At 37.8% G+C, this 26,034-nt stretch overlaps 1 protein-coding gene across 3 annotated transcripts; it reads right to left on the bottom strand.

The window, feature by feature from the left end:
- Window positions 1–293: 293 nt before the first annotated feature.
- cd4-1 (CD4-1 molecule) lies at window positions 294–25,658 on the bottom strand. 3 transcript variants are annotated; one of them, XM_085423293.1, is made up of 11 exons: window positions 25,615–25,658; window positions 6,939–7,062; window positions 3,494–3,564; window positions 3,242–3,397; window positions 2,990–3,139; window positions 2,430–2,666; window positions 1,965–2,342; window positions 1,014–1,256; window positions 767–867; window positions 619–662; window positions 294–402 (listed from the first exon to the last, which is right to left on the bottom strand). In XM_085423293.1, exons 3-11 carry the CDS (start codon window positions 3,549–3,551, stop codon window positions 372–374), a joined length of 1,398 nt encoding a protein of 465 aa, XP_085279419.1. In that variant the 5' UTR covers window positions 3,552–3,564; window positions 6,939–7,062; window positions 25,615–25,658; the 3' UTR covers window positions 294–371. The 3 variants fall into 3 exon arrangements, with proteins under 3 accessions (XP_085279419.1, XP_085279421.1, XP_085279420.1); XM_085423295.1 differs by having other exon boundaries at window positions 619–659; XM_085423294.1 differs by lacking the exon at window positions 25,615–25,658 and adding an exon at window positions 21,952–22,081.
- Window positions 25,659–26,034: the final 376 nt, after the last annotated feature.

The raw sequence follows: 26,034 nt of genomic DNA, 5'->3' as shown, positions 1-26,034 counted from the left end.
ATCTTTCCATTTTTAGCAATAAACTTTACACAAATAATATGCTGCACATGTAAATTTACAGAAGCACCTACACATCTGAAAGCATTACAGACCTCCTCAAAAATATACATAAGGGTACAGGAAATTTAGTCTACAGATAGACTCAAAGTGTAAATGATTTAAAGTCACAGACGGTAATAATCATACACAAAATACATAAAATCAGTCCAGATTGCCTGATATGTTTGATCCTCAATCCAACAAAACTCTTTTGTACTTTCCAGTATGGCAAAATGAGAGATGTAAATCCAGGTAATCAGGTAAATCAGAACATATCAGATCAGAAATTCAGCGTGTTCCCGTTTCTTCTTAAAGATCCGGTCTGTGAGCTTTCATGTTCTGTAAAATCCTTTTGGTTTGGGGCTGAAAAAGAAAAAGTCCCAGGTTTCTGTTTGAGTTATGAAAACTGACGCAGAACTACAAAAGCCAAATCATAAATGCTTATTTAAGTAATGTTCGTACTTCAAAAAATATCTCATGGCTCAAAGTGTCATTCAGATTTTAGTGCTAATAAGTGTGCATGCTTATAAATGTGGCTTTGGAGCCATTTTACCAGTTCAGGAAATGGTTAGTACGTACTTTTTGCACTGGCAGAGTTGATGCCTGAGGAGTCTCGTTTTCTGCTAATGTGAGCGACAAAGAGGCAGACACAGAGGGGTAACTCTTAAAGCTGAACTAATAACTCAGTGTGATTGAAAAGAAAGGAATATGAACGGCTGAACTGTACTTTTCTGCGTCGGTAGTGGATGAAAGCGAGCACGAGGAGGAGGAGAAGGATGACTGCTGCGCTGCAAATGATCACTAGCATCCACACACTCAGTCTGGGTTCTGTACACAACAGAGACAGACAGTCATCAAACAGTATACAGTATAGAAAGAACACATCATGTAAAAGAAGTTTCTGTCTTAAAATTTTGTGGTCACAAGGTCAGGCCCATGTCACACTTCCTGCTCGTCTCACTTCCCGTGCTCACCGATCTTAAGCAGTATCTCATCTGACGTCAGCTTGTTGCCGCCCTGCCACAGCTCACACCCCCACTTTCCGTTATCTTCTTTGCCCACTTCCGGGACAGTAATATGGGTGGGGTAAGAGATGTAAGATGACGTTTTAGGTGAAGTCCAATTTAACTTCATATCATTGGGCAGCTGGTCACCAGTGCTGCAGGACAGATTGACCTGCTGACCGTAGATTAGCTCTGCTTTTGGGTGGGCGATGACTGGAGACGAAGCAGAAGAGAAAGAACAAAGAAATAAAATGAAAAACATGCATTTTATAAAATAAATTGCTTCAAAGAAGTTGTCTGTAACGGCATTTTCCTGAAATCAGACTAAAACTTTGGCCACGAAAGCAGCGATGATGTCTAAACAAGACATTTTGATTTCTTTCCCAAATAAAAGCTTGTAAAAAACAAAAGGTTTGGCTTCAAACCTCCACATGTGAATGCTGTAGAAATTCAACATCTCACATCAATATTTAAATATAGCTTTTATCATTTGAATATAATGTGAGTTGTGGGTTTGCTTGAGAACAGTCCAGAGAAATTGTGTTATAGGAGCAATTTCCTGTGAGTAAATACATCAGATCTGTATTTGTTTCTGGTTCTACTTTAAAAAACATTCAGCCGCAACTGAGAAATCATAGTTTACTTCATAAATTCTCATAACACACGGTCCAATTAAGATTCACTGTGTTAGCACGCTGTTCTGGCAGAGGGGATGCTTAATACAGCCAATTAAAACAAGAGGAGCTTGTGAATTAGAAACATGTCACACTGTGGACACTTGCAAATAAATTCAGTAGCAGAGAAATGAAAATACTGGCCGAGCAGGAAGGCAGCAAGAGCGGTCACAAAGAAAAAATAACCCTAAATATAACGGAGGTGAGTGCAACACAGAGCTGGTCTTGTCAAAAAAATGTGACTTACTTTCCAACACCACTACGTCTACTGTGGTCTCCAGAGTCCTGCCATCTTTAAATTTCATTGAGCACGTGTAGCGCCCTCTTTCTTCTACTGTTGCCTTTGATTTGGTCAAAGACAGATTTCCGTTTTTAATGTTATATACAGGAGACAGTCCTTTGTCTTTACCCTTCTTCCAGGTAAGTTTTTCCAGATCGAGGGAGAAGAGCTGCTCTGGATTGTCAGAAAGGGTGCCTGAGGAGAGTTTAGGAGCAAAGTGCCACTGAACTTCCTCAATCTCCTTTTTTTTCACTTGTTCCCAGCTAACATGAGAAATTAAAGAACAAGGGATGGTGAGAGGCGAGTCTGTGGATGTATACTGATGTGAAGGCACAGGGGCGAGGTCTAAAAAGGAGGAGAAACTGTTAGAAACCTGATCTTAAAGATGAGGATACACAACTGCGAAACAAATGCAAACACACAGAAACTCACCCACAACTGTAACAGAAACTGGGAACTTCTTTTCATTGGTATTTTTTTTCACTACGCAGTCCCACTGGCCGTTGTGTTCACTTCTGGCTTGAATGTAGAATATTCCTTTGTTTCCTTCTCTGTTTCCCTGGGGACTGAGCCAGTAAATCTCAGGTGTGTTTTGAGGAACACTTCCCAGACTGCAGGTCAGACTCAGATAATCGCCAGACAACAGAGGAGAGGCTGATTTCTCAATCACTAGCACAGAAAACAAGCAGAATAAAGGAAACAGAATAGAAGTGATATGTTTTACATTTTAAAATAAACTTTTTTCACATACGTAGTTTAAAAAAACAGATTGTCATGTCCAATGAATTCATAAAGGCCATGTTAAGAAGTTAATAAGTTAAACTGCTCTTACATCAAACATCTCAGGACACAAATTAAAAACATGCGCTATATTTGAACAACTTGTGTAAGACTGTTGAATATGATGCAGATATGTAAATACAGTGGTTTAAACTTTAATAACCATTAATTAAACTTACACACTAATCATGTGACCTTATTTTTGCTCTTACCATTGACTTGAATGACTTTAAATACAGTGATCGAGTCACGCTGACCGGCTGCGCTGATTTTACAGACAAAAGTCCCAAAGAGGTCTTCCTGCAAAGCGTTTATGACCAGCGAGGCACCAGTTAAGGACAACCTATTTTTCCACTTCTCATCTACAAGGCAGAAAGTTATTGTTAAAAATATTTTTTTATTTACCTGTATTTCCCTGCTCAGTAACAATAAATAAATAATATATACATAAATATATGGTTTACCATTACTGAATCCCTTTCCGCCTAAGGGGTTAAGCCAGGCAAGTTGATGACCATCCTGTTTTTCAAAATACCAGTACACATAAGAGTTTGCTGGATAGGATGTTGGCTCCAAGGTAATATCCTGTCCCTCCTTAGCATAAATCTCTTTCTGAGCACCTACAAGGATGAGAAGGATGTTATGTGTTAATACGGAATATCAAACAGTCCAGTTTCCAAATGAAAATAAATAAGTCTACAGTCAGGGCGTCTTACCGGTAGTTGACACAATCACAGCGATAAGAAGGAGAAGGGACTGAATGAAGTTCTTCATCCTTGTTATATGTCTGGAAAATATAATAAAAATACAGTTTATAGATTTTTATAGTAACTATAAGCTTTATTTTTATAGCTTCTTTCAAATGTTAACTTTTTTGATTAAGACTTCAAGCCTGATTATTTGCTACTTTCTTAAACGAGCAGAACAACATTCAAGAAATGTATTACTTTCTTTACATCAGAAAGCCCGAGGTATAATTGTTATATATTATATGATCACAAATGTATGTAGTTCTTTGAAACAGATACAACACAGAAGAAAACCATAAAGAAAATCTCCATGGAATTAAATTCCACATCAGCCTGCTTCTTCAGTTTATATGGCAAATCCAATTTACTGTTCAATTGTCTGAGATTTGCTGCCTGAACTCAATACAATCCTTTAAAAAAATGCATTGACCGATTGATTTGAGGGTGTTTAGTAGTGATGTTGTACTTCACTGCATACGAATCAATAAATAAATAACTCTCTATGTAACCTGTAAATGAAACTTGAAGGTCTTTCAGAGCTGTTGAACAGGTCCGCAATACATCGTAAATATGTCGTACTGTATTTAATCATTTAGTGACAAACAAGAAGAAAAGTAGATGTTGAAAAATAAGCATTTCAGTAAAAATGAGTCTTTAGTTTAGTTGTAGCGTCCTGTGTATATTGAAGTCTGCTGCAAAGTGAAATCATTCAACAGGAAGCAAAGGGGGGTTTGTGGTGGTCTCAGATTTTGAGAGATTTGAGAAGATAAAAGACAAGTAGTTCAGAGAGCTGAGAGTAGGCGGCCTGTGGTGGGCTTTGGATGAAAAGAAGCAGACAAATGTTGGAGGGAAGAGGCTCAGAGCGTAAGCTGGCTTGTGGTGGGACTTGATTTAGTGAAGGGTGCAGATTCTTATCCCAGTCCTCCCTTCTTCTGCCTCTCACACCCCCTCTCTTCCTCCTGTGTTCCACGAAAGACGGATCTCTCCACGCTTAAAAAGACCACAGCACCGGCAGCACACCTAGACTGTGGTTTAAGGTAGATGTTTCTCTCCTTTTTTTTTCTGTGTTTCACCCCTTATCTCTGTTTTTCTTCTCTTTGCCTGTACGCTGTGTTATGGTTGTACACAGAAACTCTAAATGTATGTTTGTGTAAAAAGATAAATAAATGAATATTGAAAAAATGTTAAAAGAGGGCATTTATGTGCCCTCCCAACAAACACACTCTTGAAGGGGAAGCAGCTTTAAAGTAAGATTATGAATATTTCTTTAATGTATAAGCCGATGTTCATTAAAGACTTTTTATTTTGAATGAGCAGATTGAGCGAATCAGATTTATTTGTGCAACACTCCACAATTTCCAGAGATCTTAGGAACTATTTGACTTTTAAATGATAAGACTTGAGTTCAGTATCATATTTTTCCTTTTTGGATTAAACACTTTAGATCAAAACATAAATCGATCAAAAATAATAAATTATTTTGATTGAAGAAAAATGGCAATGCTGTGATGACACGATTCTCTATGAGACGTGGATAAAGCTGTGGGCTCTTTATTCGTGAAACAGACGAAGATCAGAGAATTGTTCATCAAAATATTCTTCAATAGTGAGGTAAAACAGAACTTTACGCCTAAATACAGGTTTTTTTTATCGGCGACCGAATGTGTATGACTGTGTACGTGACAAATAAAATTTGAATTTGAATTTGTTTTAAATCTAAATTTAATGCGTTATTGTATATAATATGTGGAGACACACAATAACTGCTCGTGTCCAGTTATTTTGAGTTATCGTTTAAGGTTTAACTGCTAATAGATATTTAAACTTACGGTAAAATTAAAGGTTTGCGGAGTCTCTAGTTTGGGCCAGCCCGGGCGCCGGCTCTACATGTCTCTGTGCAGTAAAGTGCCCCCAAATACCTTTAATAATATTACAGGTTTTCACTAGTTTCACCATTGGAGGGAAAATCAGCTCCACGTATGATGCACAATGTCCTTATGGGCTAAATGTGCATAAATGTGTTGGGATAAATATAAAAGTCACCAAGTCCTCCTTTGTCCTACTAATAGCCTCATTATTCACATGAAAAAATAAAAAATAAAAATTCTCGTAACAGCTTTAGAGTGCAGTCATCTCTCTAGGGGTCTCACTCTTAAAATCTTGAATTAAAAAAGCTAATTGTTAGCGCTCATAGATGAGCCAGCTACCAGAAGAAGAAAATCAACAGGAAATATTAAAATCTGAGGTGTTTTTGTGTTGAGGGAGAATGTCTCAGAGAATTTATGCTCCAATATAATCTATTTCACTCGACTGAAACTGCATAGTGTTTAATATGAATTGTATCAGAGTTTGTAAGAAACAATAATGAGGGAAGATCGGTGATGGAGTGAAACTGATGACAAACTGACGTTCAAAGTCATCGCACCTGTGGAAGTATAACCCAGAAACCAACATGATCGTATCTGCAGTCAGGAGGGAGCTACAACAACAAATACAGAGATGGGGGGGAGGGGAGGATGAGGGTCAGACACAGCAGAGAGATGAAGGAGGGGAGCTGAATGAACAGAGAAACCAGATTAACAGCAGCATTTCATTTAATTTCATTCATCTCATTTTTTTAAATCTTCATTTGTCTTATTTATTCTTTTTTTTTGGCCAGACTTTAAATTAATTTGACAAAAAGTTTCCTTTATTTTTTTCACCATCACCTCAAACATATTTTATTTATGAAGCTTAAGAAAAAATTAAAGTGTTAGATTGTTTGTTTTTCAGAAAAATCAGGAATAGTTGTGTGTCATAAAGCGTGAATTTGTGAGTAACTTAAAAAATAACTATCGCTAATGCTACGTCAACATATTTAGTTCAAGCTAAAATAATCCACCGGTGTAAATGTTTATATCCTATTTTATTGTAAATGTATAATTTGAAAATTACACATACATCTTTTGCTCAGCGGTCATCTGTTTTGTACGGGTCAGTTGCTCAGCACTTAAACGATTATATGTTTTAGTTAAATGTAAGAAAAAAGAAATACAAGAAATGGATTAGCATTTTAACATTTTTAATAATACGATCTGAAATTACATTTTCAGGCAACGTTTAATGTGTGTGTTTTTAAAATCCTCCAAAAAGTTTATTATTTAGTTTTTCTTTCAGTTTTTTCATATCTGGAGAGGATCGTCACTGCGCTGTCGATTTATAAAACTTACCTTGGAGCTCTAATTGCATAAAACTCAGCGTGATATTCTGGCTCCACTGGGCCTGTTGAGGCTTTACATGTTTATATTTCAAACTTATTATTTAAAAAAATGTGATACTGATAATTCTAGTATAAATTAACTTTACAACGTGTGCCGTGGTTCTGAATTATGTGTGTATTAGGTTAAAATCTGAAAAATTACACAATACTTACAGCGGCTGCTCAGTGCAGAGTGTCCCTCTGTGCTCAGTGATCCGGAGTCAGTCGGAAGTGTTGTATATTTATCAAACGAGCCCTCTTTTTAAATGCCGTTGCACCTCCCTCAGCACTGATTGGCCTGGAAGACACACACACAGATGCTGATCAGACCCAAAGTCAGAAAAATGACCTTTGATTGGTTGTTAAACTCTACTCAAGATCAGTTTTCGAAAGTTTTCTACCCCCTTAAACTGTTTACCGTTGGGTACTGTTTAGAGTAAACAAAATATCTAAGATTCATATACACAAAACACTGAAACGCACCGCTTTGGCAGTGTAATCATGTCGTCATTTAATCAGTAAAATTAAATGTTTTTTTGAGTTTCTGTTTTTACTTTTAATCTGTCCAGTGGCTATAATAACAAATAGAGAACAAATCTTAATGGGGTAAAATGTCTTAGCTCATTAAGTATGAGATGCTGTTTATGTCATAAACTCTGTGAAGGGTCTCTCCGGACTCATTATCTATCCTTAGCACGTTCTAAGCGGCACATGAGCCGCTTACAAACTAATTTATTGTAATTTTCCACTGGTCTTATAATTGTACCAATTTAGATACATAATTAGTGTATCAGAATTCAAGCATGAACTGCTGAACCAATCTTCACAAAAACAGTTGACTGATGCAAATTAAAAATGCGACATTTCCTGGAGAGAAAGTCGGATAAAGTGCAGAACGGGATGAGAAAAGCAAAAAGTTTAGGGATGTTTTTTTTCCTGGGAGAGCGGCATATATGAGATTAATTTATATATGACGGAATAACAGACTTCATGGACTTAAAATCTTCAAGTCTATCGACGACGGTGCAGTGCAGCGTCTCTTCTGTAAGGTCTCGCTCTCACTTCCATGACCAGTGCTTTTCAGAACCTCTTCGCACTTTAAAATTGCCCTTATCGTTCATTTTTTCCCCATCTTTGACATGTTTAGATTTCTTCCAGAAAGCAAACAAATATTGCTGTCTGAACACGGCGAGCGAATCATCAATCAACCAATAATCACGGCCTAAGTTTTAAAGTTCAGAACAAGATGAATGCATGTTAAAGTAGAATAAAGTCAACAAACACAATTACTTTGTGAAATTTATAAGTCCAACCAGCCGCGCGTGTAAAGGTGCTGAAATCACAATCGTACAAACATACCCGCCAGAATAAATGTTCACAATATGTCTTCTTCAGTTGTTGCTGAGTAGCTTAAATGTTACTCATTTTTCAATGTATATAATCTGTTTGTGCTTGTTACGGAGCTCCGCCGAAGCTACAGCATCGAGGAAAACATTCATCAAAATAAAAACCACTGTGTCATGTTATTTGGCGGTAACTAGCAGTAAATTGAAATTTCCTTTCAATCTAAGATTCGATGAACTGATTTTAATAAAACAAACTGTACTGAAATGTAAAGATTTGTCGAGTAAAGAAAATCTTCCCTTTGTGCGTTTGACAAGAAAAGACCCGCCAAACGGTCAGCGCGGGTGAAAGCGATCAATAGTTTTTTATTGAATGTTTCCGTCTTACATAATTCCCGTTTCTTTATGTCTTACCAGCAAATTTGTATTAAACAGAAAAACTGATCGAACTTCATCAGAACAATGCTGGGTTTGCGAGTTTTAACTTCAAATGACCGCGTGGACTCGTTTATGACGTTAGCGGTGTAGAAATATTTGTCTTTAATCTTTAATCATGAAAACATTTCCTACCATGAATTCATCGGTCTACTTCACTCATATTTTTTCATAGATTACAGGAATTGGAACAATGGTGTGTCAGGGATAATGGAAAGTTGTGTGGGGTCATGTATGATGATGGAAATGTTTCTGGTTTGTTTTATTTAAATGTTTTTACTTGGAATCGCTGCATTACAATGTTTTACAGTGAGCGTAGCTAACAGACTCAGAGAACCAAATCTGCAAAAGTCGAGCACATACTCGGTGCCCGATGACGATGAAATATAGCTAAAGCGTTTGAGTTGGGTAACATCAAAATGATTTAAAACCGTTGCTGATTACATTAGAATAAACACAAATAGAGCCATGTAAATTAGGTTTTGTTGTATAAAGTATAAAGGGGTCACTTTAGTTGCTAAAATATCTGGGACCCTTGGTTAACAGACAAACACGTGAATAAAAGGTTGACCAGACTGAGGTCTATGACGGCCAACATTAGTCTGTAAATGTAACTGTGCTAAATGTAATTATCAGCAAACTACTTTGTTCATTTAAAAAAAGGCACGCAGCATCAATCCAGTTCATTTTACCAGAGTGTGATCAAATTCATGGTAGAGGCGATATTCTTCTTTTCTTTGACATGAAGGCAATCGGTCGTCATCAGTCAATCTGCCATGCCACTAAAATTTATTTATACGTATAGCTTGCAGAGTTCGGGCAGTCCGGGAGAAATATAACAACACCTTTCCCTCAATCTCCCTTCTTGACCTGAAAAGTGATATAAAGAGTCCCACAGATGACTCTTGTTGGGGATCGGTATCATAATTTTGAGCTTAAGATTTCAGATTCTCTGCACATTTCACTTTTCTCTCTGTACGGCACTCTGATTACTCATTGCTTTATTACTTAATAATAGTAACTGTCCACCTGTGAGGGAGCTGATCATCTGCTTGTTGTGTGGATGCCTTAATAGGCATCCACACTATTGAGTTCCTGTTTCTCTTTATTCTTTATTATTCCGGGTGTTTCCGTACACTTTTCGCCGTGGATCTACTTCCACAATTTTTGTGCTATTTTCACCGTTCAAACTCTAAACTGTTCTGCTCTTTCTGCTTATGCCGGCTATGACTTTTGGTGTTTATTACTATTATACTTTTTAAAATATTACACTTTTTTCCTTTAATTTGTCCCATTGAAATGAATGGGAAACTTCCACAATTCTGCTAAAACTTTCTTGTCTTTGAAACTTAACTACTGCCTCATACTTTCACCTAGAAACTCCATTCAAACTTTAAAACGTTCTCAAATGATTGGGCTATTCCTGTGTGATTCAGCTTTTTCAGATCTTCTACTGTTTTCATCTTATCTCTCTTTAAGTCTTCAGTTGCAAAATTGTGATTTTTCAGAAAATACATGCGTTGCTATGGTTGCTATGCAATTAACTCAGAGGGGACAGTGAAACTGTGTGAATTTTCTCTTCATGTCCAAACAACTTCTTGCTACTCGCTCAATTTCCACTCAAGCCCCACAGATTATACACCAAAACGTAGGTATTTTTGCTGGCTTTCAGAAAATGTCCCTATCATTGTTGTGGGACTCATAGTTATTTTGCAAATCTCCTCAGAGTAACACAAAGTCAGAAAACTCTCCATATAAACTCAATGGAGAGTTTGTTCAAAATCACCGCTGGATTTCTCTAATGAGAGGCATTTTCAAATTGTCATATCTCCTTAACGAAGCGAAGTTAAGACATGAGGCTTGTCCCGGTATATCTTCAGACACTCCTGATGCTCACAATTCAAGAATTATTTTCTCACCTATTACCGTTCTGAGATGAGTTAGACTTGTTTGAGGGTAGGAAATTTGTCCCTCGCTCAGATTTCATCAGATTTCAAATTCTGGAAATGAGTCACTTTTTTCTCTCATCATATCTTTTTGATGGATTTCCACAGAGCCCTGAAAATTTCCATGACTGTTCACCAAAGCCTGCTGTTTCTTACGGTGAAAGAATGATTTTGATGCTCCATATAGATTTAGAGTTACCAAAGGTTGTTTGAGAGCAAGTCAAGGCAGTTTTTGCTTCGCCTCTACTCAGTTACAGTGTATTACAAGTCATATATCTTTAATAATTTATATTTTATCTCTGAATTATGAAGACCTGAAGATTCCCCCATCTCTTCTGAACAAAACAATGTCTGAATGACCGTTCTAGCCTCTACGGTTAGGAAATTATGGCCATTTGTTCAAGGGGAATCCTGAATGTCAGAAATACACTGAAGAAAACTCACACCTCTCTCTGTGTCTGCGTGTGTAAGGGCTGACTACAGCAGGTGCAGCTAATTTAACTGACCTACATATACCAAGCCCAGACTCTCAACAGCTCCTGTTCCCTTTACTGTCTGTGTATGTGTGTCTGTGTATCAATATTTCTCCTATGTTTAGGTATTACTCCTCAATCATAGTATTTCTGCTAAAGCAAAGTACTTCTACTACATCTTAGTACTTCTGCTAAATCATAGTATTTTTTGAAAAATCATAGTATATTTGCCAAATCATGGTATTTGTGCAAAATCATGGTTTTGGGGCCAAATCATAATATTTCTGTTATGTTATAGTATATGTGCTGAATATATTATATGTGCCAAATCACAGTATTTATACCAAATTATAGTATTTATGCCAAATTACAGTATTTCTGCTAAAAAGCAGAAATAGTCCTTTTTAGCAGGAATTTCTGCCAAAAGATAGTATTTATGTTAAAACATAGTATTTCTGCTAAATCAGAGTATTCCTGCCAAATCATAGTATTTGTACTGAAACATAGTACTTCTGCCCAATCACATTATTTGTACTAAATGATAGTACTTGTGCCAAATCATAGTATTTGTGCCAAAGCATCGTATTTGTATGGAGTCATAGTATTTCTTCTAAATCATAGTATTTCAATCAAATCTCAGTAGTTGTTGTTAAAACGCAGTATTATTGCAAAATCATAGTATTTGTACCCATTCATAGTATTTCTGCTAAATCATAGCATTTGTGCCAAATCATGGTATGTCTGCAAAACCATAGTATATCCCTTATGTTATAGTATTACTACTAAGGCATAGTATTTCTGCCAAATCATAGTATTTGTACTAAATCATAGTACTTGTGCCAAATCATAGTATTTGTTGCACATCATAGTATTGGAACCAAAACATAGTATTTGTCCCAAAGCATCGTATTTGTATGGAGTAATAGTATTTCTTCAAAATCATAGTATTTCAATCAAATCTCAGTAGTTGTGTTAAAATGCAGTATTATTGCCAAATCATAGTATTTGTACCCAATCATAGTATTTTTGCCATGTCATTGTATTTGTGCCAAATCATAGTATTTTTGCCAAATTGTGGTATTTGTGCCCAATTAATAATTCTGTTATGTTATAGTATTACTACTAAGTTGTAGAATATCTGTTATGTTATAGTGTATCTGCGGAATATAGTATTTGTGCCAAATCGTAGTATTTATACCAAATCACAGTATTTGTGCTAAAACATAGTATTTCTGCCATATTGTGGCATTTGTGCAAGAACATTGAACTGTTATGTTATAGTATTACTACTAAGTCATAGTATTTCTGCGTTGTTATAGTATTTGTACTAAAACGTAGTATCTCTGCCAAGTCATAGAATTACTGCAATTTCATAGTTTTTTTTAGGAAATCTGTTATGTTATAGTATTACTACTAAGTCATAGTATTTCTGCCAAATCATAGTATTTGTGCCAAAGCATCGTATTTGTATGGAGTCATAGTATTTCAATCAAATCTCAGTAGTTGTTGTTAAAACGCAGTATTATTGCCAAATCATAGTATTTGTACCCAATCTTAGTATTTCTGCTAAATCATAGCATTTGTTCCAAATCATGGTATTTGTGCAGAAAACTTGGTTTGTCTGCAAAACCATAGTATATCTCTTATGTTATAGTATTACTACTAAGGCATAGTATTTCTGCCAAATCATAGTATTTGTACTAAATCATAGTACTTGTGCCAAATCATAGTATTTGTTGCACATCATAGTACTGGAACCCAAACATAGTATTTGTCCCAAAGCATCGTATTTGTATGGAGTAATAGTATTTCTTCAAAATCATAGTATTTCAATCAAATCTCAGTAGTTGTGTTAAAATGCAGTATTATTGCCAAATCATAGTATTTGTACCCAATCATAGTATTTTTGCCAAATTGTGGTATTTGTGCCCAATTAATAATTCTGTTATGTTATAGTATTACTACTAAGTCGTAGAATATCTGTTATGTTATAGTGTATCTGCGGAATATAGTATGTGTGCCAAATCGTAGTATTTATACCAAATCACAGTATTTATGCTAAAACATAGTATTTCTGCCATATTGTGGTATTTGTGCAAGAACATTGAACTGTTATGTTATAGTATTACTACTAAGTCATAGTATTTCTGCCAAATCATAGTATTTGTGTGAATTTGTATACTGTAATATCACTGTAGTATGTAGTGGCTAAGTAGGGGGTGTTTACAGTGTAAATAGGTCATCTCTTGTGTTGGAGTGCCCTCTTGTGGCGCCTTTTGGGTAGTGCCTTAGTAAACGTGAACCCTGTAAGAAGTGGTATCAGACTGATTTGTAGTGGAGGAATTTGTTGCCAGTGTTCTTAATCATAGAAACCACACCATATCACCTCTCCACATCCTCCTACTGTATGCCATGCCTCCCTGTACCATCCATCTGACCGCCAATAAACTCCACCTGTGGTAATCTAATCCCTGGATGTCAGCCTCTCCTTCTGACCGAGGATAGTTACTATTGCAGCACCACCCAGCATTAAACTGACGTACACCATTCTGTACAATAGTATTTGTGCTAAAAAGTAGTATTTCTGCCAAATCATAGTATTACTGCTATTTCATACTATTTAAGCGAAATTACAGTGTTTCTGCAAAAACATGTTTGAGGGGTGGAAATCTGTCCTCCTCTCATTTTTCAAACTCCGAAAATTAAGCCATTTCTTCTCTCGTCATGTCTCCGCGACGGAGATACAAAGAGCTATGTAAATCGTAGTCAAAGTACACCAAAGTCCGCTGATTCACCCAGTGCAAGAATTATGCTTCTATCCCACCTAGTTTTTGAGTACAAATTTATACACTATCACAGACCGGTAATTCATATTGATAATTTATTACAATTCTGCAAAGTTTTATGATTTTAGCAGCTTTTCTAATATGGACCTCACATTCTTGTTAACAGTCTATGGCAGAAATACATACAAGTACACAGCCTGATGAAGCAGACAGAAGCAGTACCTCTGATTGGTTCAGCATTTTCACCTCTTATCAGCACAAATCTCAGCCTCTTCTGCTGTTTTCATTAGAATTGTAAGCTTTTCCACCTTTTTTCAGTTACGTGAGAACCAGTTTGGCTCAATGAGTAGCTGAAAAATGTCAGCCTCTTCTGCTGTTTTAGCAGGATTTCAGAGTTCAGCTTTTTCACTTGTTTTAAGCACAAATTTCAGTTTCTTTACCTCATTTCACAACAAAGTTCTTCCTCTTCACCTCTTTTCTGCTAATTTGAGCTTCTGCTCCACAGTGCACATTGTCCCTCTCATCATATCTTTGCTTGTGACCAGAACTCATTTGGCTCAGAGGGTAGGGCATCTGCCGTGAGACCCGGTGGCAGAGGTTTCAATCCTACCTGTGACAGTTGCTACACATGTTCCCTGCTTGCATGCGCTCTGCTTTCTTGTGTGTCACTGCTCTCCAGTGTGTCATTACACATACAGCCATCTTCAGCAAGTACTTCTGCTTCTACACCTCTTTTCAGCTCATCTTTTTGCTTCTTTGCCTCTTTTCAGCAGAAATTCTTCTGATTCACCTCTTTTCTGCCAAATGTTTAGCTTTTTCACCTCTTATCAGCACAATTCTAAGCAGCTTCTGCTAATTTCACCACAATTGTCACTCTCTCCACCTCTTCTTTGTGTGAATGAGTTTGGTGCAGTGAGGTGAATTGCCGCCTTTAGACCAGAAGGGCCAGGTTCGAATCCTGCTCAGGGCAATGTTTTTTTTTTTTTTTTTTTTTCTTCAACTTTTTCAGCTTTTTTCAGCAGACATCTTCAGCGTTAAGGCATCCACACAGCATTTTCGCAGGAAATGCAAATTTTTCTAGTTCTTATTTGCACTCCTAAAATGCAGCCGAGTCACATCTGCGCTCGACTCAACAACATCTGTAGATTTCTGTGTTTTCTCACTGTTGTCAGCTTCTCAGCTTCTCAGAAGTTGTACACACGAGCTGTATGGGTGAGTACAGTATTGCCTTACAGCTATGGCAGCTGTGCTGATGTGCTAGATAAAACATTAAACTGCAAACTAATTACAAAAATTAGAGCATCTTTGATGTCCTCAGAAAACATGAGAGATCCTGTGACTGGAAGATTACATTAAATTGAATCAAAACTGCTTAAAATTTGGGCACAATACCAGTGAAGTACTACACTTTGAAGGCAGGCCTGAGAGGCTCAGCAGCATGTTTGACACAGATGCACTGACTCTGTAAAGGGTTATCGTTTGGCTGTTTATTCTGCTGAAATAGAAGCTAATCGCTTATTTTTCATTCAAGAAATCAGATGATCTCTTCCATCACAGCTAATGAAGGCTACAGGGATCAGACTGGTGCTGCAGAAACATGCTGCTGAGGTGGTTTAGATACAGGAACCACAACAAGGACAAAACAAACATCTCACACACGTCTCATGTGTCTCTCTGAGGTTTCTCTGCCTGCCTCTGTACTGCCTTCATGAAGGGCTCACACCTGCTTCTGTTCCTTCTGAGCTCGAAATGAAACAAGCTTTTGTTCACTCGTAAAGCAAAACCTTCACGTCTGTGCTGCCTCAGCCAAACGTTTGCTTACAGGCCTAAATGAAATGAGCTTTTAAATGGAGCTCCTTTCAGATTACTCGGATATAAAAGCGGCTGCAAAGCCCGCGATCAGCGCGACACCCCTTTCTTTCCTCGGTGGATGCATATTTGTTTATGAGCTGTGATTTTGATGGAAAACACCTTGAAAGTGAGGACTCCCTCATTAGTCACACACACCTAACGAGGGGGTGTGCACCACACTGTGTCATTACTGAAAAAGAAAAAGACAAAGTGTGGGCCACAAGCAAGAAAGATGGGTGATTCACTTTTTTCATATGCCTCTCATGCTTCCTCAGCCTCCAATCTCTCCTACAGAGGGTTTCCCTCGGCAATCGATCTCTATTTCCTGTCTCTGACTTGCGCTGGTTTTATTGTATTTGATAAAATTACAGGTTAGACTTATGGCGTGCGATTTAGCCAAAGACGGGAGGATGTGCTGAAGGTGCTGGGTGTGTGCTGGAAGTTTAAGAGTCTGTGGCTGTTTTTGTGTTTCATAAATAAACAAAATGTCAGTGGAAAAGATGTTAAGAATCAGAAACAAGTGACATTCTCCCTCAGTGCCTGAAAACATTTAGTGTGTTTCATCATGAGGGGAACTTCATTCAAGCTTCTTTGAAACCTCAAACTTGTGAAACAGTCGCAAAGACAGAAAAGTTTACTGTCTCTCCCACTCATCGCTAAAACCTCCATCATCAGTATCTGTAAGTTATTTTTGGTTTGTGGGCCGCTGGATGATCGTTTTTATCAAAAGGAAAATGTAGATTTTGCCACAGTTCATGTAGATTTTCTAATTCATATGGACTGCACACGACTGCTACTATAAATCTGTGATTAAGATGATGAGGTTAATGATGACGTTTGTTTGCAGTGGAAACACTGCTGTATATTTCCACAGCGCCTACAGACGTGTGTGCAGCATATGCGCTGAGCGTAGCTGAAGCACGTTACTGCATTCCTGTAAGTAATCGAGATAATATGATTATTCGCTTATTGTAATAAATGAATAAACAAAATGGAAACAAAAAACATTTGATGTCAGTTTTAGAGCATTTCTCAAAACAATGACACAAACAAAATTCAGTTTTCAGTCAGTAATGTTTTTCTGTACATCCTACAGTTTATATCCGGAAATTATGGAAATGTTTTGCAATTTTTTTTCCATCAACATGCATTCAAATAAGAACTAAATGCATTTTAATTGCATAAACGTTAGGCACAAAAACACTATTCCACTACTCACATGTTGCCACTCATTGTACAGACGGCCACATTCAAAGTGTCAGGAAGAGTTCAGTGATGTTCCTTTGCTACATCTGCCCAATAGCTAAAAAACACACTAAGCTGCCATTAGATTAAATAATCAAATCATTTTAAAAATATGCCTCACATGTGCATTTGTGCAGTTTTTTTGTTCGCTGCAGGCTCAGCCTTGCGGCGTTGATTTTGAGGAGCCTGCTTCCTAATGCCGCTTCAGAGGCAACAGGAGAGGCAGATTTTTTAATGGGCAAAAATCATCTTCAAAGTTAAAGGTAAACTAAAAGAAATAGAAATAGAAAAAGTGTTTATATTGCCTTTGATAATGATGATCATGACCTGCGGTACGAGTCCAAAGTTTGCAGACTGATGTTTAAAAAGTATCTGTGACAAATTTAATAAAACATCTGATGCGCAAATACGCACAATAAAACACAGGCAATATGAAGCCAGTGTGACTTTTGGAAGATGTGAATGTAAACATCATTAATTCGGAAGTGAGAAATGTAAAGATGCATTTGTCGTTAAGTTTTCCACTCGCTGGGCTGCTGCTGATTTTTCGCAAACAGTTATTTAGTAGCAAACTACAAGCAAAACACACACATACTTGGTAGAAGACACAGTTTCCCGGTTCTATAAGGTAAAAGAGGCTTAACTTACTCAGCTGATGTCGTTCTGTACAAAGTCTTGTTACAAAATGTGGAGAAATAAAGAGATAATTCACTGTGACTGAGTGGGTCATCTCTCATATTATTATCTACTAATTTCTACCTCACAAAACAATGTTTACTCAGTTCACTCTAAATATCTTACGACTGTATAAGGAAAACGTCAAAGAGTCAATCTCCTGAACATGAAACATAAACATTTCGCTCTAAGCACTTTCTATTTCTTTTCCATGTGGGTAGTCAAATTAAGTGACACTCTTTTTAGCACGAAATCCCCCCCCCCCTTCATGTCTGCTGCAATCATTAAATGTTAGAAAACACTGACAGAGAAACACAAAAAGGGAAAGACTTAATGGTACCTGCGTTATTTGTCACAACTTTAGGACGTCTTTTAAGAATGAAGACAATCTCTTACATTAGAGCTGTATTAGACAGCCAGTACAGGTGCACAGTGAAAGAGTTTCTATTAATATGAACCTACTGAAACAGGAAAACCAGAAAACATTTGTTACACAAACAGAGCTGAAGAGCATTTAAAAAGCCGGCCATAATTTAATCATAATGCTTCATTTCCTGATTCACTGCATGTTACCCTTTGCCTACTAACAACACTTTCACTTCTTTAGTTTTAAAAGCCAACAACACACAGCAAGACGAAGAGGAGCAGCTGAGACGCCACCTATGAGAGGACAACTTTAACAAACAAGAAAACAAATGATTTTAGCCTGCGACCGGTCACTGACCGATCACCCTCTGCAGGTTGCTTTAACAGCGATTCCAGTCATGAAAAGCTGCTCTGACACTAAAACCTGCGTGGAAGTGAAACACGAGGGGAGTTTACTGCAGGGAAATCACCCAGCACACGATCATTTCAAAAATAATCAGGAAATTCAGTTTTTAAAAAAGGAGTGCACCTGCAGTGGGGTTACAGCTGGCTGCTGTGTGCTGCCTCTCCCTGCTCTGAAAGCTCACACATCATCCTGCTTACTATTGCAACTGTTTTGTTTTGGGGTTTTTTGGTGTTTTTTGCAACAATCTGCTGCTGTTTGGCATTTAACAAATTTGTAATGATGGTGGCTACATTGGCACTTGTGTCAGGGTCATTACGTATGCACGTACGTTTGCAAAAAAAAAAACCCTCTCCGAATACTTCAATCTAACAAACTGGAGCTGAAATCAAGGACAGTTTACAGAGTTTTGCGCTGTAGTTTGTGCCAATTCCTTTGTACAAAAAAATATTAACAGGAAGCTACTGTAAACTGTAAAAAGTACGTTATATATAATTCCTTTTTCTTTGGTGTTCAGAGTATTAATTCAGAAATGTTATGGTGGTTATTTTAAGCTATTACGTGTTGAGGCTTTACCACCATCAACGAGACTCCTGTAGGGTTCAGTTGTGCTCACTTTCGGGGTAGATGCTCTGAAGTTAAATACCAAAGCATTCCCCTAACCATGTTGTGGAAGAAAAAGGGGAACTTCTACAGAGCCGATATCTTGTCATAGTATGACAAAACCAAGAAACTAAACTCGGGGTGCCCGAGCGAGGAGATGCTGCTACAGTCATGTGGAAAAGATAAAAACACCCTCTTTGATCTCTAAAGTTTTAATGTATCACACATAATAAGAGAGATCTGATTCTTAGCAGTACTTAACATTATTTAAATACAACCTCCAATGAACAGCAACATGTGACATGACATATTGTGTCATTATTTATTTAGTAAACGTTAAAAGTTAAGAAGAAGTTTATGAATAATTAAACACATCCGTTTCTTATATAGCACTTTTCTACTCAAGGACTCAAAGCGCTTATACATTTTGCCCCATTCACCCATTCACAGACAAGCGCTTGTTTCTACTTCTACAAGCCTGTTAACTTACTGGCATACAAATTGGAGCAGGGAGAGAATCAAAAGGGATCCAACTTCCAAAAAGTAGATGACCTGCTTTATCTCCTGAGCTACAGCCAACATAGCAAAATTGGTATGGCTCGGATCTGGACCACACAATGTGCTTACACATGGCTCACATACCGCAAAGAATGACGGCCTGTGCTGCCCCAGAACAGTTTCAGCTCTGGCCCTAGATGTCAGCCTAATGTGTACCTTAATCAAGCCGTGTAATAACAACATGTGCCGGAACATAATAGTGCAAAAGTAACATGAGGAAACTCTGTTCAGACAGTGAATGGACTGATTCTTATATAGCGCTCCTCTACTCTCCCAGATTACTCAAAGTGCTCTATACAACATGACACATTCACACACTTTCTCTTAACTGAGTGCTTCCTAACTACATTCATACACATTCACACTCTTGATATGCAGACTGGAGGAAACAGGGATCGAACCACTAACCTTCTGATCTACCTCCTGAGCTACAGCCACCCTGTGATAAACATGAGTAAACCGTCACTAGGTTTTGGATAAAGTGTACACTCACAAACCTGTCAAACCTGCATTTGAAACGTTGGCTACCATAGCAGTATAGTATTGCAACATGGCATTTGGGTCTTCTAACTAAAATAGGAAAATAGGAACATAAATTATGTCATGATTGGCAGACCTGGCCCACATCTGGTTGACATACACCCTGCCATGACACCAGTCGGGCCAGATCTCTTTTCTATGATCCTGGGCCACATAACCAAAAACATAATCGAGCCAGATGTGGCATGCCATCACATAGCCAGTGCCATCTACGCCAAGCCTGACCCATATATGGATGACATACCACTTACCATGCCAGAAGTCAGCCAGCAGTGACGGCTTGATACCAGATCCGGGCCAGACCTGCTTGCTATGTGGGAGCCACCACTTAATTCCTTCATCATAGGAATTAAGTGGTAAGTAGCAGCCTGGTGCTGATAATCAAATGCACTTCATTAATTAATCATGTTAACTGTTTTAACAGGTTACAGGTCTGGAGCATTCAGGTTTGTGTTAACAACAAGAAAGATATCAACGGTCTGGTAATCTAACTAACTGCTATATGTAAATGCTATAAATGCTTAAGGCCATTTCCTAACATTGTGAAGTTTATTATTCTACACCGAGAAAGATTGTTCATCAGTGGAAAACATTTAAGACAGCTGCTAATCTTCAGTGGACGTCCCAGCAAATTCACACCAAGGTCAGACTGAGCAATGCTCAGAGAACGTGCCGAAAACCCAAGAGCTACATCTCAGACTCTACAGGCCTCAGTTTATTAGATGTAAAAGTTCATGACAATACATTCAGAAAAAGACTGAACAAGTACATCCTGTTCGGAAGAGTTGCCAGAAGAAACACTGTCTAAAAAGAACATGGCAGCATGGCTTTGCATCTGAACAAACCACACTACTGCTTTTAGACAGATCGAGCTAAAATAGAGAAGTTTGGCCATAACGCTCAGAAAAATGAACCACAGCTTATCAGCACAAACACCTCAACTGTCAAGCACAGTCAGGAGTAATGATTTATGTTTGTTCTGCTGTCACTGTCCTGAGCTGACAGTTAACTTTATACGAAACACTTTTAGAAATGTGAAGCAATCTGTCTGACGGCTAAGTCATGCAACAGAACAACGATCGCAAGCGCAGCAGCAAATCAAAAGTCAAAAATCGAGATGTTGCAATGGCCCAGGAAAAATCCAGCTCTCAACCGGACTGAAATGATGTGTTGGGACCTGAAGAGAGTTATGCACAAATGAATGCCTACAAACCTCAATGAACTAAAGTAAAAATGCAAAGAAAAGTGGGCCAACATGATGTGAGACACTGATAAAGTCATACAGAAAATGATTATTGTTAAAGGTTGTTCTGCAAGCTCCCGAATCTTCTATTTCACACAGTTTCTGCTTTTTCATCTAGTTTTTGTTAACTAAACAATGAAAGAGTTTAATCACATGTTGTTGTTGTTTTAATCTTTAAGGGTCGTGCGACCCAGTGTCGCACGACATCACATATTTGTGATCGCTTATAGCATCACAAATATGTGATGCTATAAGCGACCTTATAGCATCACAAATATGTGATGCTATAAGCGACCTTATAGCATCACATATTTGTGTTTTATAGTTTACTGCAGAGAAGTTTTGGAAGTAGACTGTTACTCTGATACTAACAGATGCAACACTACCTTACAACAACCTCACAGGTATGCGGCCATACAGCTGCTGTTATGGTATGCACATTTCTTTAACTCTACTGGCCTGACAGTAGGACAGGATGTGGTTGCCGTGTTGCCTGCAGATCCCTGCTGAGGATCAGATGATATTTTATTATGTCCTGATACATAAAAGTTCAGAATGGGAAAACGGTCCACTTCCTTTTTTCACATAAGCGTAATTTTACAGTAATATGCTGTTTATGGAGGTTACACAAACAATAAATACATGTATCGCAACAATGTCCTTTAACAGTGACATTTCTAACCTGCTGATATCAAGAAGTAAAAAATTTGATTTGCTGACCTGAATTTGGCTCCTGATGGTTTGTAGCGATGGAATGACAAGACAAATGGAAATAGCAGAAGGAGGGACACACCCTGGTTCAGAAATTGCAGTTTCACTTTGTATGACTGCATGTTTGTGTCTATGAGTGTGCACATTTGGGTAATACAGTGAAAAAGAGAACTGACTAATGCAGTCCCATGAAAAGGGAATCCTAATGTCTCATATGAGAACACCTCCAGTGTAGACAGGTTATATTTTCATAACAGGGTAAGGGAAACACATCTCAGTAATCGCCTACAGAGAACATCAAAATACATACAGTGTGTGCCTCTAGGAGACTTTTTGCTCACTGCTAAAGTCCAAGAAGAAGAAACAAGTACATTTAATGACTCTTCACGATGATATGCAACAAAAAGAGTAAATCAGCAGCACTTTAGTTAGTCAGTAATAAACAATAAATGGCTTTGAACTGCTCTGAACAGCTTTATGGGTGTTCCTGGATAAACAGAGATAAACAATTCAGTCCTTTGAATTGTAGGAACAGCATCCGGAGCATGAAGCTGAAACAACCAAGAACCCGGGGACATGTGATCGACATTCACAGGCCAAATCAGCCAACCAACCTCAATCCTACTGAGCAAACTGAAAACAGACTACCCTCGAAACGAGAAAGGCAAGAAGACAGTTCAGCAAGTAAGAAGTGCCTGCTGACACCTGTGAGGTGCAGCATTCAGCTGTACGTTAACATTTTGGTGTAAAAAAACAAAACAAACAGTCAACACTTTAAGCTCAAGGTAGCGCTTCTGTTTCAGACTGTGCTGCAGCGCTGTGCTGGTTGGCCACTGATGGAGTTTATCCGACATGTATGTTACCAAATTTAATTTCTGTCACAAAACATTTAATTTTAGAGCAAACTGGAACATAAAATGTGCACACGCAGCAGAAGTAACATCATACAGATATGTGAAAACCAGCAAGTGTCTTAGTTAGAAGTTGGGCCGCAACGTGCCGCCTGAACAGCTTGGGTGCACTTTTCTACAATATTTGCGTTAAATCTTTGAGACTCTGCTGGGGGGGATGCTCGCAACTCTTTTCCAAGATATTCTCTCATTTGATTGGGAGAGCAGTTCAGTACATCAGCCTAAAATCATTCATACTGGGTTAAAATCTCGTGTCTCGGGAGGCCGTAGCACATTGTTTTATATTCAAACCGTTCAGTGACCCCTCGCGCCCTCTGGACGGGGGCATTTCCATCCTGGAACAGACCGCTCCCTTCAGGATAGAAGTGCTCCATGAAAGGATAAAGTGCAAATCAACTTTTTGGTTGCTTGATTTCTAGTGACGCTTTGCTCTCGAGGGACAAGCCCCTCAAAGTAAAAAGGGGCCACTGCATCGCATTGCTTCGCTGGCAGGGTCGGGGGTTTTCAGGATTTTCCTTTAATTTGTTACCATTTTGTAATATCATTTTTGAAATTGTGAGTTATATGACTCCTTTTAAGCTCTGGCAGTAGATAAAACATGGAGAAGCTGAAAGGAGGCGATCTATTAAAGCGCTCGCGCAGAAAGAGCCAGGTAAATTTATTTTTTAGTATTTTACACCAGATCTTTGTGCGTCTGCAGCCACTTTGCCATGTTTGCTAGATCTAATTTTAATGGTACTTATCATGAGTAAAATTTAAAACACTATGAGCCACGGATTAGTGAAATCTAGACTGTTATCCTGATATAATGCTCAGAGATGAGAAAAGAAGCACTATAATCTCAAGTGAGATATCTCTAACACTAAATTATTGCCCATTTTTGTAATATTAATCAAAAAATTTGAGCCAGTTTAATCCTACACTTATTATATTTTATATTCGAGTGAGAGTACAGCACTTGGTAAATTTCATTTCATTCATTCATTTATTTATTTTTTCATTTATTTTATATTGGCATTTTTCATAGGAAGCATTTTCAGTTTCAGGGTCCTCCTAAAACAAAACCAGTAGGACCCCAAAGCCACGCAGGCTCACTGCTTCACGACTCGTTGGGACCATTCAATAAAACAAGGCCGTCATTGATGTAACCACCGTACGCGCCACCTGTCTTTAACGAGAGGTCAAAACTTTTATTTTCTGAAGGTAACCTAGTTTGGATACCTGTGTAATGCCTCTGAGTTTAGAGTTTAAAGCAAATATGAGATTTTACCACTTAGTGTGATCTAAAGTTAATTTCCTCAGTATAACAGCTGAACTATGCTCAGTGTTACAGTTTACAAGGAGATTTGCGTTAAACAAGCAAATTTTTCATTATATTACAATCATTTGTTGCCCACCACACGTAGCATTTGAACTAACCCTGCTATAAGTAAATTTTTTGGCATCTTCTGACATTGTATTTCTAAAGATAGTACGCACGCTGGAAGCTTCTCAGAGTTACTTGTTTGTTAACGAAAACTCAGCAGATGAGGTGCGATCCACACTCAGCTGTAAGTGGGAACGCTACAGGTCTTATTTACCTGAACTAAATAAAAGCAGTACATTACTGTCGACACTATCAGTGCCAAAAATATAAAAATAAGATAAGCTGTGAGATTTTTTTCGACTTTTTAAGGCTGTTTTAAGGCAGAAGTTTTAACTTGTGAAAACATTTTTAATGTTATATACTTAAAAAGAGAAATACTTTGCTACAGTGTGTTTTAGTAATTTATAAATGCCGTAAAAGAAACACTTTACCAAATGTGTTAAAAATATTTGAAGGTATTTGAAGCTTTTTGATTAACGTTGCTATTTACCTACAAAATTAAGCGTTCTGCATGGCACAAGGCCCTCAGCAAAGCTAGCACTATCATATTTTAGAGGAACAACACACACACTAAACTTAACATTCAAGCAAACCTGCCTGATTTTAAACTGTTAAGAATATTGTAACTTTCTTTACATTTTTTCAAAAAAATTAAAATTAGTTTATGTCCTGATTGCGTAAGATCAGGACAAATTTAGCATCTTATTGCAAAATCAACAATGTGTTGCTGGCGCTGCTGTTATTGCATAAATTTTGATCTTTACGTTTAAAGAGACTGCAGAGCAGAAAATTCTATTTTAGGCATTTCTGATGTGACATTTTGAAATCCTCCTCAGGGTTGTCATTAGGTTTAAGCACATCAGAGAGACTAATGAAGGCTGAAAGACGTCCCATAGAGGGTAAAATCTACAGATCAGGTCCGGCTCATTTGAGAATTGCTTAAGTCTGATGATAAAACAACCATAAATCTTTCAGTGTTGACGAATTTAATTCAATTCATGTGTTGACAGTCAGACACACTGAACGCTGGCTACGAACTGTGGATCGTCACTTTCTTCTAATGATATAAATATATATGAAAATAATTGTGCCAGTTTTTCAGGCAACAAACACAAACACGAGCAGATCAAATTCAAGACAAATCAGTCAAAAAACTTTTAAAAGCAGCCTCTGTTGGGACCACATTTGAATCTTGACCCTACGTGCCCCTTTACGTCTATCAGAGTGGATCTTTCGCAGCGTCTCTGACATTTGTCAGCATGTAGTTATGATTCGAGCCCTTGACATGTTGTTATCCTGATTAAAGTATCATCTCCCTTGAAGAAAAGCTTTTAAAACCTGCTACTATCACGTAAAACACTAAAGTATACATACAAAGTATTACAGAGTACTTACATGGGATCTTCTCAGTACAGCTATGAGTTCAGCTTTGACACTTGGTAGGCTGTGTGCACTGCAGGTGCCTTTTCAAACACACACACACACAGGAAGTCAGCGTTCACTATGATCTCATCCCCTCTGTTATGCACTTAATACATTTTACAGACTAGATTACATATTCAGGCACAAGCCTGGAGGACACTTTTAGAGGTTTGATAAGCTCAACTTAGTGCACAAAACAGGGGCTTTTCTTAACTCATATAAAAGATTGAAAATACTTCACTTGTGCATATTTATGAGCATGTATGTATGCCACGAGTGGTCGTGTTATTGAGGTAAACAGGTGTTTACTGTTTATTCCATATCATGAAGTGCTGCTCTGGTGTCAACAGCTGCATGGTATTGCACCAGTTTTAGGGAATTCGTGAGCTTTGA

The sequence above is a fragment of the Rhamphochromis longiceps genome, linkage group LG11 (genome assembly GCF_057381845.1).
Source record: "Rhamphochromis longiceps isolate RC_006_pf linkage group LG11, R_longiceps_female_GT1.1, whole genome shotgun sequence".
NCBI classification, from domain to species: domain Eukaryota; kingdom Metazoa; phylum Chordata; class Actinopteri; order Cichliformes; family Cichlidae; genus Rhamphochromis; species Rhamphochromis longiceps.
The sequence above is the reverse complement of the archived record's forward strand: the minus strand, read 5'-3'. Positions and strand labels throughout refer to the sequence as shown.

Coding starts and splice junctions, on each gene's coding strand:
- cd4-1 (XM_085423293.1), bottom strand. CDS start 3,551: ATGAAGAACTTCATTCAGTCCCTTCTCCTTCTTATCGCTGTGATTGTG. Junction 868..1,013: donor TGAGATACTGCTTAAGATCG/GTGAGCACGGGA, acceptor TGTTGTGTACAG/AACCCAGACTGAGTGTGTGG. Junction 663..766: donor TCCACTACCGACGCAGAAAA/GTACAGTTCAGC, acceptor CGCTCACATTAG/CAGAAAACGAGACTCCTCAG.